Source organism: Podarcis pityusensis (assembly GCF_964106645.2).
Source record: "Podarcis pityusensis genome assembly, chromosome: 12".
Classification (NCBI taxonomy): Eukaryota; Metazoa; Chordata; class Lepidosauria; order Squamata; family Lacertidae; genus Podarcis; species Podarcis pityusensis.
Genome location: NC_138037.1, coordinates 54,519,568 through 54,535,109, shown reverse-complemented (window position 1 = coordinate 54,535,109; position 15,542 = coordinate 54,519,568). Strand labels below are relative to the sequence as shown.

General features: G+C 46.5%; 1 protein-coding gene across 4 annotated transcripts in view; it reads left to right on the top strand.

Moving 5' to 3' along the window:
- Positions 1–7,304: 7,304 nt before the first annotated feature.
- Positions 7,305–15,542, top strand: part of LOC308459945 (amphiphysin-like) — a 94,687-nt gene continuing 86,449 nt past the window's right edge. For 2 of the 4 annotated variants that reach the window (XM_080975863.1, XM_080975860.1), the window contains exon 1: positions 7,305–7,617. In XM_080975863.1, coding sequence (XP_080831989.1) covers positions 7,546–7,617 — 72 coding nt within the window. In that variant the 5' untranslated portion in view covers positions 7,305–7,545. The remainder of the gene's footprint in view (positions 7,618–15,542) is intronic. The other 2 variants (XM_080975862.1, XM_080975861.1) reach the window with 2 other exon arrangements.

The window sequence follows — 15,542 nt, the reverse complement described above, 5'->3', positions numbered from 1 at the left end:
CAAAGACAACTGTGCTGTACAACAGATGAAAACATTTCTGCAAAAAGGAATATAATACAGTGGTACCTCTGGATGTGAACGGGATCCGTTCCAGAGCCCCGTTCGCATCCTGAGTAGAACATAACACACGACTGCACGTCTGCCTGTGCGCAGGTCGCGTTTCGCTGTGCATGCGCATGACGTCATTTTAAGCGTCTGCGCGTGCGCGAGCAGCGAAACCCAGAAGTAACGCACTCCGTTACTTCTGGGTCGCCGCGGAGCGTAACTTGAAAACACTCAACCTGAAGCATATTTAACCCGAGGTATGACTGTATTGCACTTCTAGCGTATTATTGTAACAGAAAATGAGGGAAACTATTAGAATACCCTGTACCTTGCACACTTGTTACTTTATTGTGCATTCTCTTTTCTCTCTCACACAACTGATGGAGGAGAGACTGATACAGGGAGAGGCTCTCCTGCAGGTTTTCAGGTCTCATGCCATTTAGGCTTTAAAAGTGAGCATCAGCACCCAGAATTGGGCATGTAAGCAAATAGGGATTCCATTGCAGGTATAATGCGATCCCTCTAGTTTGTTCTGTTCAAAATTCTGGCAGCCGCATTCTGCACTAATTGAAGTTCCATGTAACCTTACAAGGCAACCCCACATACAACATTACAATCCTAGGTTACCAGAAAATGGGCAACATTTGCCAGGCTATTCCTATCCAGGAATGGATGTAGTTGGTGAACTAACAGAAGCTGAGAAAAGGCTGTCACCAAGGCCACCTGGGCCTTGAGCAACAATGCTGGATCCAGGATTACTTCCAAATTACATACTTGTTCCTTCAAGGGGAGTGCAAACCACCCAGAATCACACCTGATTCCCAGACACAGGAACCACAGTATCCCCATCTTGTCAGGATTCTGATTTATTTGCTCACTAGGTGGCCATGGGTGAGCCATTGTCTCCCAGACTCAGTCCCTGCCTGCTTAGATGAGGTTGTGTGTGTGTTTATGGCTATCTATACGTCCCTGCTCATCTATATATGCTGAGCATTATGATGATTGGGGAAGGCAGGGAGCATTGTTTAACTTTACATAGTTTAAAAGACTTCGCTTCTTCGCAAATGGCTAAGTAGAAAGCTAGCAAAGAAGCATTTAAAAGAAATCTTCAAGGAACAGATTTTTTTGGAATTTGTTATTGAGTCAGACAATATAGAGGCTAATTTTATTCTATTCCATCTTACATTTTTGCCATGTTGTCGCTGGAATTATGCCAACGATAAATTGTTTTGCTTCATTCAGCGTTATGTAGAACATCCCTGAGGACTAATAACGGGTTGCAGCATCAGATTCCATCCATGATGAATGTTCCAGAAGAGCTATAAAAATCTATAATCTAATATCCTCACGTATTATGATAAAATATCAAGCTACTCAAAGCGCTGAGTCACCCCAAGAGGAATACTTATCTGGATGTAGGAGCCTAAGGGATGAACAACTTTCATCTGGTGTTAGGGCTGCAAGGGCTGCAACTGTTATGGTTAACAAAAAAAAGTATCATAACCTCAATAGACAAATTGTACCATCAGCCTAATTATAAAACATAAAAATAACAGTTCTCAAACGATCATCATGCGTGATCCTTTGGGGACGGGAAACACCAGCCTTAACAGTGTTATGGCCTCTGTACCAACTGTTTAAAAATTCATCTTAGTCCTCTATTCATACTGCACCACTTCAGCTGGATCACTTTGCAGCATTTGATACTCATGTTAACCTCTTTCCCTTCCCCCACCGCCTAGTCACTGACTTGCATTCCTGGGTAAAAAACAAACAAAAAAACATTTAACATTGGCTATTTGTGTGTTGTAAGCAGACACTGTAAGCCAGGGGTCAGCAAACTTTTTCAGCAGGGGGCCGGTCCACCATCCCTCAGACCTTGTGGGGGGCCGGACTATATATTTTTTGTGGGGGGGGGGGATGAACGAATTCCTATGCCCCACAAATAACCCAGAGATGCATTTTAAATAAAAGGACACATTCTACTCCTGTAAAAACACGCTGATTCCCGGACCGTCTGCAGGCCAGATTGAGAAGGCGATTGGGCCGGAACCGGCCCCCAGGCCTTAGTTTGCCTACCCGTGCTGTAAGCAGTCCGAATCAGCACCCTGAACAGCTCCTCTGCCATTTTCCCAAGGATCCAATGTGCTCCTGTTTACCAATGTCTGCCACTTGTTAAGTATTGTTCGAGTTTTGCTTTTTAATGGTAAAAAAGCACAAATGTAGTTGGCACCCTTGCTGGCTGTAAAATAAACCTACCATGACAGGAAAAAGAAAATGATGATAGATGTGCCTTCTAAAAATAGAGAAAGCAAACTTGTACTGCAAAGTCTTGGTGTGTCTTACTGAGCTTTCCAGCTGTGAAGGAGTTGCTTTAAAACGATCCCAATTATAGCTAACTTGACTGTACACCAAGCAACTACTACAACTGCACCAACAAATTAATGAATTGATGAATGGCTTCTTCCTGTTCCACACCTTAACACTCTTAGCCAATTCACCTCCCAGGCCTGGATTTCCTATTTCAATGTGGGTTAAATTTCATTTTTCTGCTTTTTGTGAGGGAAACATTCTGCAATGGGTCGTAACTCAAGTCATAGCTTTTGCATGTAAAAGGTCTAAGGTTCAGTCTCTGATAACTCTAGATAGGGCTAGGAAAGACTCGTCTCTGGGACCCTGGAGAGACATACCGGACAGTATTGACAATACTGAGCTAGATGGAGCAACTACCTGACTCGATATGAGGCAGCTTTGCATGTGCACATTAGGGAAGATGCTCCCAGTGGTCTTACCCACATACATAGACAAGCCGCCTCTCTCCCCACTGTCACAATGGAGACTGTAAGCTCCTTGAAGGAGTAGCCTATCCTTTTGGTTTGTGATGTTCTGTCATGTTCTACACTGGTAGCATTTTATGAATGATAACACTGGCTGTTAAGAGGACTTGTCAACAGCTCAACAACTGTGGTGCTTTGACTGTGGGCGGCTTCGCTCTTCTCTGCTCTTGATTGTATCTGCCACACAACTGCCATTGACCGTTATTTTCTGATAAAATTTGACAGTGTCACCTAGCAACTTGAGAGTTTGATGATGATGATGATGATGATGATTTTTTATATTTATGTCCCACTCTTTATCCCAATAAATTCAGGGCAGTGTACATAGTACTCTCCTCCTCCCCTGATCCTCACAACAACCTTGGGCAGTGGGCTAGGATGAGTAAGTCTTACATTCACAGAGTTATTACCAAGTGAACTTCATGGCTGAGTGGGGATTCAAACTTAAGTCTCTCAGGTCCGAACATGTCACCATCTTGGAGTTAATACACATTTTTTCTCTCAAAGTTGCACAGGGCTTCAATGACACTCAGCAGTGGTTAAAAACAAAATGTTTGCCATTTTGTTGTTGTTTAATTGCTTGAGCTCTTCAGTTGCTCGAAAGATTCCATCAACTGTGTCTCTGAAATTTTTTACACATAATAATAATAATAAAATTATTTATATCCCGCCCTCCCCAGCCGAAGCCGGGCTCAGAGCGGCTAACAACAGTAAAGTAATACAGCATTCTAAAATCAATTCATTCTGAAATCAGTTCAAATCAAATTAATGGCAACCATTGGGCTAGAGTTCTGTGAAGAATTACCAAAGGAGGGGGTCAGGCTGTCCCTTGGCCAAAGTCCTGGTGGAACATTACTTGGGAATACAGGCAAACTAATACCAGTGTACTGGAGGAAGCAAAGATCACCAGTGTTGAAGCAATGATTCTTCAACATCAACTTCGTTGGATTGGTCATGTTGTGCGGATGCCTGGTGATTGTCTTCCAAAGCAACTACTCTATTCCGAACTTAAAAATGGAAAGCGTAATGCTGGTGGTGAACAAAAGAGGTTTAAAGACTCTCTCAAGGGAAATCTTAAAAAATGTAGTATAAACACCAGCAATTGTGAAGCACTTGCCTACAATAGCTCCAGTTGGAGAACAGCCTTTACCAAAGGTATCATGGGCTTTGAAGACACTCGAACTCAGGACGCAAGGGAGAAATGTGCTTAGAGGAAGGTATGCTTGGCAAACCCACACCATGATCAACTCCTGCCCAGAAACCAATGTCCCCACTGTGGAAGGATGTATGGATCCAGAACTGGCCTCCACAGTCACTTATGGACTCATTCTTAAAACCGTGTTTATGGAAGACAATCTTACTCGGCTACGGGAGATCACCAAAGAAGAAGACGCTTGAGCTCTTCAGCTGCTGGTCACGTACAGACAGAGGAAGACAGTATGCCCATATTTCTGTTTCTTGATGTAACTTTGCAAATGACACCCATGCTTAACCTGCTCAGAAAACAAACTTTGCAAAAAAAGAAATAACAATACACTGTTCAGCTCATGTTCACTTTTATGTTTAACCACAGTTGCAAGATGTTTGCAGGTTAATTTTTTTATTTATTGAATTTATATACCGCTCTATACCTGCAGGTCTCAGGGTGGTTCACAGAATAAAATAAAAATAAAAAACCACAAAATGCATATTCAAAATAAAAACAACAACAACCCAATAACCCACTCCCCCCAAAAAACACCCCACATTTTAAAAGGGCACAAGATGTCAATCAAATCAACCAAAGGGCTGGTTAAAAAGGAGCATTTAGAAGGTTGCCTTCTAAAAAATACTAAAGCAAATTTATTAAACTAAACAGATTTTTTTGAAGAAGGAGTGTGAGAAAAAAATGTTATAAGAGATAGTTGAAGAATTGTGTTTCTATAGTGATGTTTACAAGGATGGAAATTTAGTTAGAAGGAACATATTATATTTTGAGGAACTGCTGTTATTATTACTCCTGCTTCTGCTTGAGATTCAGGCTTTGAGTATGTCAGTAAATATAATTTCTTAATTTTCAGTCCCTGGTCTATATCATTTATAAGCTCTGCTTCCTCAAGTGTTAAAGACAGCAAATACCTGGCAAAACTCCAGAGAAATGGGAAAACAGGCTATTTTAGGAAGTGCCTGCGAAGAAAAGAGAGAGAGAAGCAATCTCAATCCATGCAAATCGTCCACAGGATGCAGCCCAGTCCGATACCTTCACATTGGAAGCATCATTATGGCAATAAATCTCTTGGGTGCGTTTGGATTAGGAGAACAGATGGAACTGTGGAGAGGATGCCTGGACTACAGGCTTCATGAGAGAGATGTTCAAATCCACACTTACAATATTGGCGGTGTATCCAGTTAGAAGAAGTGGGACTAGCTGTGCTTTCTGTGCTCATGCAGTGCCTAAGTCACTCCTTGCTTTTGATAAGATAGAAAGTGAACTTCATGTAAACCGCTTGAGCTGTCTAGGGATGAGCTTATTCCTTGCGAATGCCTCCTTCAATAACCCACACAGGACATGGTCCTGCTGAAGTTAAGCATTTCAAAGTCCATTAGTTTCAACGGGAGAGTTAAGTAATTCCTTTGGGACTTTAAAGTGCTTAACTAGGATTGGATGTGTCCATATTATTGTTTGGTTTTTAGCCAAGAATGAATAAGGATATGTCTTTTTCTTGGAATTACTTCTGCATACCTTTAAATCAGGGGTGTCTAAGTTGGGCAGCCTTTGGATGAGATCTGTCCCAAAGCCTTTTTTTCCGGTCCAACCCAATTTGATTCAGGGAACTTTTTATCAGCTGGGTTCTACATTTTTTCATTCACACGTGAGTCTGGAATGCTTTGGTGTGGGATACCCCAACTAACAGTTATTGAGAGACTCAATGTAGTAAGAGTCTGTTGCTGCAAGGGAGGGCCATCTGAGTGGCAAAATCCACTTCCTTGACCACTGTCTGGAGCAATGGCCTTCAACCCGCGGCTCCGGAGCCGCATGTGGCTCTTTTACACCTTTGCCGCGGCTCCGGGGTGGATACTAGCGAGGGGAGGAGCCGCATTGTGTGCCCCGACACTCCCCACTGTGGCGGGCGCTGTACTGGCTGTGACGTCGCATGGGGGCGGTGTGTGCGTTAGTCACGCACCATCCCGACGTCACCTTCCCGCCCGCTGTCAGATCGCGGCTCCGGAGATTTATTTGTTTTAAATGTCGCAATGGTTTTGCAGCTCCCAGTTTTTTTTCCTTCGGAAACGGGTCCAAGTGGCTCTTTTTGTCTTAAAGGTTGCAGACCCCTGGTCTGGAGCAATGGCCTTCAACCCTAGCTCTTCCATGTGCAAAACAGTGAAGTCCTTGTGCCTCAAACAAGATCCTAGGCCTGAGGGCAGGGATAGCCAACATGGTGCTCTCCCAGTGTTGCTGGACTGCTCCTCCCATCAGCTCTAGCCAGCATGGCCAATGGGCAAGGATGATGGGAGCTGGAGTCCATCAATATAGGGAGGGCCTTGTGTTGGCTTCTGCTGCCCTATGGCATTGTCAAAGGTGCTTCCCAGCCAAAGGAAAAAACACAACAGATAGTTAATTGTCGAAGATTACACAGGTGCTTCTGCTGCTCTGCACCCCAATCTAGCGTAGAGGCTGCACACATGCAACCGGAGACTGCGCCTGCATGGCAACTTCCTCTGCTCATCCCTTTTCAGTCCCCTGCTGGTTCTGGGAGACAGTGGGGCAGGCAAGGGTGGGGAAGCACCTGGACCTTCACTTGCCTAATCTGCCTCTTCCTCTTCTTCTGACCCATCCTGTGCTCCACTCTCCAACTCTGAAGTTTCACAGGTCTCCACAAAGCGCTGACCCCCCCCCCCCCAAATCAGACTCTGGACTCACTCTCCCCCCCCCCCCCACTCCAGCACCTTGCCAGTCCCTGACAGGTATGTTGTAGGAATAGTAAGGAGTAAATTCAGGAGACCCACTGGGTAGGATGGATTGCTTTTAATCCCTCTAGATTTGACCAGCGAATAAATTGCTGATCTAAAAACCAAGCTTTCCACCTTTTAATACATCTATTTTGTGAATAAGCATGCACAGTAATTGGTTCCTATAAACAACTGAAGCCATATTGACTCAGAGCCTTTTTGCTACGTAGTAGCATTATCGGACACATTATCTAAGATTAGGATGGACTGGAAAGCAGAAAGGGACAACTGCTGCTCATTTTGCGAGTACATGTTTCCCACTAGATTGGCAAACCAGCCTTAATCCCGGCCGTGGGTACCCGAAAGTAATCCCCGCATCTTATTTACTTTCAAGAAAATATGCGTAGGATTGGAGCGCCCCCCTCCCCAGCAACCTACGCACGTCTGTTCAGAATTAACGAGGAGGGCTGCACGGGATTGCAATCTGGGCGTCACGTGTGAACACGCTTGACAAGCCCTCCTCGCCTCCTCCGCTCGCCGCCCAATCTCTCTCCGGCTTGGCCACTGATGCACCAGCTCCTCGGCTGCTGCAGCTTTAAGACACCTCCCTCCTGCTTTCCTTTGTCCCTCCTCTTTCTCTCTGGGATCCGACCTCCATCTCTCATCTCCCTCGCTCTCTGCAGCCGGGCTCCGTGTGATTTCCCTCCTCGGCAGGATCCCTGCACCAGCCACCATGGCCGACATGAAAACAAGCGGCGTCTTTGCGAAAAATGTCCAGAAGAGACTCAGCAGAGCGCAGGAAAAGGTAAGCCGGTGAAAGGACCCAAGGGGATGCAGGTGGCGAGGAAAGGAGGCGACTGCTCGCCTGGGGGACCTTCTGCATCCACCGGGCTGCGGAGATAACTGGAAGGCTGTGGGGGTAACGGGGGGCGGGTGAGGAGAAGGTCCTTGCGGCAGTTCTATGGGGGTGCAGAGAAGCCTCCTCCGGGGAGGGGAAAGCGCCCCGCGGCGCCCGCTTGGAGCAGAGGCACGGAACGCGCCTTTGCGCGCAGCTGCTTTGCATCCTGTGCAAAGGGCCTACGAGAGGCAAACCACCCCCTCCCCCCGGGTCCACTATTCGGTTTCTCGATGGATCTTGGACACAGCGATCTGGCGGGGCGCTGGCATGTGGGCAGTGATGCTGAATTACACACACACCCACACCTGAGGCCCCCGCCCCGCCGCCGCCTTAAAGGTGCGCGGGGAAAAAATACCTCTGGAGCAGCTCCTCGCTGCTGTTCCATATCTGCCTGGGCTGCTAACGGAGGGACCAAGGCACGTCCTTCCCCCGGAAGGTCAGGGGAATCCGAGGGCATCGGCTGCAAGGCAAGAAACACGGGCTTTCTGACAAGAGAGATGGAGAGAGCTGCGCTATTCTGGTGACACGGGGGGAGGCGAGCATCAGCTCCCAGCGTTTGGCTTTCTGGCTAGTCTCGTGTGCCGTTTGCGGATTTGGGCCTGTTTGAAATGCGCCCTTTGAGGCACGTCCGCAACTGGCGAGTGGATTGTTGAACGGGGCTCTCCAATGCGCGTTTGGCTAATAAATACCCAATAATGTTGGTGGTGGATCCCCCCCCCCCTTCTCAGCTGGCAAGCTGCCAGTATCAGTGATGTTATGTAATATCCCTTGTCCCATTTAGTCATTATTCTCTTGAATGAAGTGATCCGAGGTGGACTGATGCAATGGCACAACTTGTTTTCAGCCCAGTCAGTGCTGTTCTGTCGCTAAGGGATGAACCATGTATTGTTGGCACCCAGGCTGGGACCCCACATAATGGCCGAGGCTGCACCGATCTACCTGGGACATTACTGGAGACGGTCCTGAGTTTCCTTCTTGGGCCAGTCCTTAGTTTGGCACAGGTGCTTGCATCATGCATGTGTGCCAAGCTGCTCTGATAGGTAGTGCCGGCTTGAGAAATTTGAGGTCCCTTGGGCAAAGTGCCTTCAGTGGACCCTCAGAAAGAAGGAGATGTGGACTGGGTGCTCCTCCACTCTGCCTCTGAGCTTCTAGTGGGATCCATGCCAAGCACAGATGTCTGTGCTGTAGGAGCAGTCGTGCCTTTGGCACTCTTGAGACCTTGAGCAGATGCCCGACTTGGCCACTCTCTGGAGACAGACCTGCTGATGGTGGCTGGTGCAGAGGACAATATCACCTTGCACATTTTCATAAAGGTGCTGCCTGGGTGAAGTCGGTTTGCAGTTACTGAGAGGGTTTTGTGGTCCTTCCTTTACTCCCTTCCCATCTCTGTGAGAACATTCAGGGCATCAAGCTAGATTTTCTGAGCCCCCGTAAAATTTTTGGTTAGGAGAAGAAAATTCTTGGGGCACATTGATGGGAGCCTCTACAGTGGGTTTGCTTGTACCACCTCCTTGTTTGTGGCCTTGATAAAACCAAAGGGAGACTAAGTCCCTTGGTAGCCTGCAGTGTAGAAGGAGGATTGCATCTGCAGAGTGGATCTATTCACAGACCGAAAGATTTGGCTGTTCCTCGGCCCCACCTCCATGCTTGCACACTTTCCATACTGTAAGAGGATTGTGTTTCTTTTAATAACCACCCAAGCTCACCGTGAACTAATGTGATCTTCCTTGCCGCGCTCACTTGGAGAGCGGGGCAATCAATTGCTAAGAAGGCTGTCTCTAAATCACCTCTGTGGGCATTGCCAAAGGCCACCTTGCCCGTGTCACTGGACTTTATCAGAGTCTCCTGCCAGCTCTTCGGTGAGCAACACCTAAGCATTCAGAGACACACCTGCATTTCCAACTGATTGAAGATATTCCTCTGGGCACTGATGGTCTGTATTGTCCTGTTTCCTGATGGTCTAGACGTAAAGTTTCTTAATGTTCAAGTAAATGCTGGCAGGGACAAGCAAGAGATGGTTTGACTCAAAATGGAAGGATCTAGGCTTCCATTTTGGATCTAGAAGACCATCTTCTAGCCAAGTGGTGAGCAAAACACTTAGTTACATGTAGTTTCATGTGCAGAGTGAGTATCAGCCAACCTACCTGCAATATCTTCCTGTTCAAGTCTTGGATAAGAGTGCAGAGAGGGAAGATATCACAGTAGGTTTTGTCTTAAATTCCATTTAATAAATGGCACATGTATAGCATGTGTTTGTTTGAATTTGTTGCATTTCCCCTCTAGGAGTGAGCAACACTCACCTAAGTAGAGAAGACAAGCGAGACCTGTAACAAAATGTTGCTGTGTGGTGTACTCTTGTCCTGTGTTCTGGCCAGCCAGTCATGCCCTTTCCCAGGATACTCTATTGAAGCATTGTCCTCTCCACTCCACAACACAGCCAACATTCCATGGCTACTGAGCATGCTCAGTCGTCATCAGGCTGCTTTGGTCTTCTCCCTCCTTAGAATTTCCTGGCCTGGCCTACATGTGTAGCAGAGAAAGAGATGGCGGAATGAACTGGGCACTAGAGGTGGTATTTCGGGAAGTCACATTTTGAATGCTCTCTTGTGTTTATTAGCTCCCTGAAAATGGAAAGCCTTCTAGAACAGGGTGGGGAACTTCAAGCTCATGGGCCAAATGTGTCCAAACCTCTCTGTCCAGCCCTCAGGACACTTCTCAGACCATGCAGCCTTTGTCAGCCCTGCTCTGTGCGATCCTAACATTTTTGCCTGGCTGAAACGCCTCCTTGACCTGTGATAATGCCTCTTGCTTGCCTTAATGGAGGGTGTGTGTGTAGAAACCTCTGACTGTTGCATGGCTGGACTGCAGCCTGCAGTACAGTGGTAATAGTCAGGGCTGGCGTATCCATGAGGCCAGGTGAGAAGATCACCTCAGGCAGAAGGATCCACAGGAACAGCAGATCTGGCCTCCAAGGAGTACATTGCCTGCTGCTGCTGTTGTGGTGGCAGTGACAGCTGTGGCACTCTCCTTGGAGGCCAGATCTGCCATCTCCTCAGCAACACACACACACACACACACACACACCCCGCTGCCTCTACAGTGGCCTCTTAGCCAATAGGAGGCATTGCTGGTCTCTTCCCACCCTTGTTCCAGATGTCAATCTTCACTTACCCCTTCTTCCTTGGTGGGGTGGGGTGGATGCCATTTTGTGGTTCACCTCAGGTGCTAAAAAGGCTTAGTGTGGCCCTGGTAACAGTTTCCCACCTCTGATACAGAACCTCTCCCTGTCTGCTTATTTCCTGTTTCCTGGGGTTTTGTCTTTTAAACAATGCAGGGCAGGGGTGAGGGATTTTTTCACCCCAGCAGGCCAGCTGTTGTCCCTCACCCCTTGCAGGCCACATTTGACAGAAGGGTGGGTGCCCACTTCAGCCGACCATCTTTGCCCCACAGCAGAGCCCCTTTCAAAGCACTATTTTGTGCAGTGCCTTGAAAGGGACTGTTGGAGATCTGGCCGTCGGCTGGTGTCAGACATGATGTCCCCTGGAGGCCAGGTGGCTGTGGCTTAACTGAAATGGACTTGTGGGCCCAATGGGAGAGGTCTGGAGGGCCTAATTAGGCTGGTAGGCTGAAAGTTCCCCACCCCTCCAATGTAGAAGTTGTAATCTCACACCGGCAGTCTGAATTCAGTCTATTCTACTTCCTTATTCTGCTGTATGTGTAGACCTGTGTGCTAGGACAGGGAAATTGGGGGAGGCCCATAGCTCAGTGGGAGAACACCTGCACAAGGTCCCAGCTTCAATCCCTGAAATCTTCAGACAGGGCTGAGAAAGACCTTGGCCTGAGACCCTGAAGAGCCAGATGGACCAATGGTCTGGCTTGGAATAGGTTCGCTTGCTATGTTCCTTATTTATACCCTGCCCATCTGGCTGGGCTTCCCCAGCCACTCTGGGCGGCTTCCAACAAAATATTGAAGTACAGTAGTTCATCAAAAGCTTCTCTAAACAGGGCTGCCTTCAGAAAAAGTAATCTAAAAGTCTGGTAGTTGTTGTTCTCTTTGACATCTGATGGGAGGGCGTTCCACAGGGCGGGTGCCACTACCGAGAAGGCCCTCTGCCTGGTTCCCTGTAACTTGGCTTCTCGCAGTGAGGGAACCCCCAGAAGGCCCTCGGCGCTGGACCTCAGTGTCCAGGTAGAATGATGGGGGTTCCCAGGTACCTTGTAGCTTAGAAATTGCATACCAGGCCTTGGGAATATGGACATTTCATTTGGTTTTGTGCTTGGCCGGTGCCTAAAATCTAGTGCTGGATCCTAAACAAATGAAAGCTGGAAATTCTGAAATCCTTTCCAAGCCCCATTGACCCCTCAGAGAAGTTGAGGTTATTCCCCAGTTGAGCACTTTGAGTCATCAATAGTTGGTTACACAGGTTATCCCCCCCCCCACACCAGACTATTAGTAAATCTCTTAAGGCAGCCCATCCCATTTTGTATCTAGCATTCCTTGGACTGAAGTTCTCCAAGGCTGTGGTTCAGAGTAATCATTGAAAGCCCAATAATCATCTGTGCTTCATCATGCGGATGAATGGGCTGCTTTGCACACAGAAGGTCCCATATTCAGTCCCTGGCATCTCTAGGACTGAAACCCAGAAGAGCTCCGACCAATGATGAGCCAAATAGGCAGGTGGCCCGACACAGGACACTGAAACCTCTCAGGCAGACACTCAGGCATTCTTCACCTGTGACATTTTGTGCGTCTTGTGTGTTTATATTTTGTTCATTTATTTACAAGATGGCTTTTCCATCAGCACAAGTCTTTGAAGTGGCACACAGCATGAAAAACAATAAAACCCAAACAACCACAACAATAAAGAAAGGTTTTTAAAAAAACATCCTAGTGCACAAACCAGCAGAATATTTCAATAACTACAATATAGCCATGAATTGAGATCCAGGGTGGGAGAAAATCACTGTGGGATAGCTTTATCCAATGTTTATTTTCGGGGGGGGGGGGATGCAGGCGTACGCATACCCCTAAACATTTTGTGAATCTACGTTTGGCCTCATTGAGGGGCAGTATTTCAATATGGGTAGGAAAATGAGAGCATCCCTAAACATGTTTTAATGGGGGGGGGGAAGCACTGGCTTTTTCTCCACAAGAGGATACAGTGTACCTCTAGTTGCGGACACGATCTGTTCTGGGGTGCCGTTTGACCCCCCGAAAAGTCCACAACTAGAGCGGCGCTTCTGCGCCAGTGCAGAGATAGGGCGCTTCTGTGCATGTGCAAGTGTGCAGAACTCTTCAAAACCCAGAAGTATACACTTCTGGGTTTGCCACGTTCGCAAGCCGAAAAGACACAACATGAACCTAACACAACAAGAGGTATGACTGTATGTAATAAAATCATGCACAAAGGTGTTTCCCTCATCTGCCATTGTTCTTTGGAACATTTATTAACGTCTTCCTTCTTTGCACCATTAATGCAATGCTTCAACCTTTTCCTTATGGCTGTTTCACAAGTGTCAAATGCCAAGGGCAATATTTTTTTTGGGGGGGGGCTTTCATATTTCCATAGACTTGCAAATGATTAATACTGTGTGAATCCAAATAGCCATAGGTAGAAGGTACACCCCCTTGGGGTTGTAGCGGGAAAGCTCAGTGAAGATGGCAACCCAGGATGTGGCAGCTGTGAAAAAGGTGAATGCCACGCTAGGGAATATCGGGAATTGGATTGAAGCTAAAACAGCCAGTGCCATATTGCCACGATACAAATCTGTGGTGTGACTACATGTGGAATACTTTGTGCAGTTCTGTTCACTTCTTTCACCTCAGAAAGGATATTATAGTGTTGAAGAAGACGAAGAAAAGGGCAACCAAAATTATCAAAGAGATGGAGCAACTTGCTATGAGGAAAGATTGGAACATTTGGGGCTTTTTAATACAGAAAAATGGCAAGTAAGGAGACACACAATAAAGATGTATAAAATAAAGTGTGGTGTTGAGAACACAACCAAAATGACGAATCATTCTTTGAGGATTAGAAACCTTTTGTAGGCTAGCTAAAGAACTATTATAGTTGCATGAAAACGCAAGCAGGGTTTGAAATACGAGAAGCAGTAGAAAGACGTTAAGCCTAATAACTCAGGACATACATGGTATGTTAAAATATGCAGCATTAAAGGAAAAACAGAACATCACGGGGTGGGGGGAGTCAATGGATAAATTAAAGTGTGGATGGTAAAGTATTGTGGATGGTATGTATGTAAACTTTTGAAAACTAAATAAAATTTAAAAGAGAAAGTGGACACAAGAGACAATTCTTCCTCTTTTCATGATATTAGAATATTTAATGAAGTGGAATATCAAAGATTTAGGACAGGCTGAAGAAAGTGCATCACATAGTTAAACTATGGAATTCACTCACAGAAGATGCAGTGATAGCTTGATTCGTCAGATATCTTTCAAAGCCATCAGTGATGACAGGCCGCGATGGGTATGATCTACCTCCACTGCTGGAGACAGTGGGCCTCTGATGACCAGTTCTTGGGAACTGCAAGCAGCAAGAATGATGTCGTCTTCAAGTTCTGCTTGCAGACTTCCTTCCTGTAGACCTCTGGCTGGCCAGGATGAGGACAGGATTCTAGACTAGGTAGGCCTTTGATCTGATCCAGGAGGACTCTTTTTATGCGGGCGCTCTACAAGTGGGGTGCCACCACAGAGAAGGCCGTCTCTCATGCCACCACTGCCCTCAACAGTGGGATGCAGAAAAGAGCCACCTCTGAAGATCTTGGGGCCATCTGTTTGAATTTAAGGCCATATGTTCATTACTTACTTAACGAGGCACTGTAATGAACTGCTGTTCATTATCCACTTAATTTCTCCATTTCCACATCACATTTATATGTGGACATACATGGATCGAACAACATCTAAATATCAGTTAATTGACTTTGATAGCAGGTATTAAGATATTTGTAGTGCAATTCTGTACATGTGTACACAATAGTAAGCCTGGTTGTTTTCAGTGGGGCTTAATCCCAGCTAAGTATGTATAGGATTACAGTTTTAACTTCTTGTTTTGTGAGTTTATGTAAAGGGGAGTGCTTTGTGTTTCTCCGTTTCATTATTAATTATTATTTGTGGGCCACTTTCCCCTAAACTTGTACCTAAAACAGCTAACAATGCTCAGAAAGTAAAACACAACAACACACATCAAAACATGGGTTGGAGGTGATGGCAACTGAATTAGTTACCACCACCTCCAGCAGCCAGATGACTGGGTCTTGCCTGGGAATGGGTCTTCCTAACCTGCGTGAAATTTTCAGTCGGCCCATTTCCTCTCTCTGCTGTCCAGGCACTCATTGCAGCAAAGGGATAACAAGAGCACAAGAGCTATCAAGCTCAGTTGGCATGCTGTTTATTAGATGAGAATCCAATATCCTCATCCCACCACCTGCCACCCTGCCTGCTGCTCTCCTGCAGCAATGAAGAGGGCTCCTGTTCCTTCATCCATCTCCAGACGTGACTCCCCAGAGCACCCTTGGCTGCCACCCTTGACTGCACATCTGCAGTGTGTGCCAAAAGGACCATCTATGACTGTGCTATTATAGTTGCAGGGTGGTATCTGCACTGAACAGGGCCAGTAGAATGGTCCTCATGAGGAATTTCCCTGCAATATTAGAGAGCAATGTGAGAGTCGGTCTATATTTTGGGCATGGCACTGGCGAGTTTTCCTCCCCAGCCTCCTGCTGTGTTGTTGAGTACAGCTTGTGAGTTTTGGTATCCTTGATGATTGGCAACTGTGGGAGGGAACTTTGCAGGGTAAAGTATAGGGAAA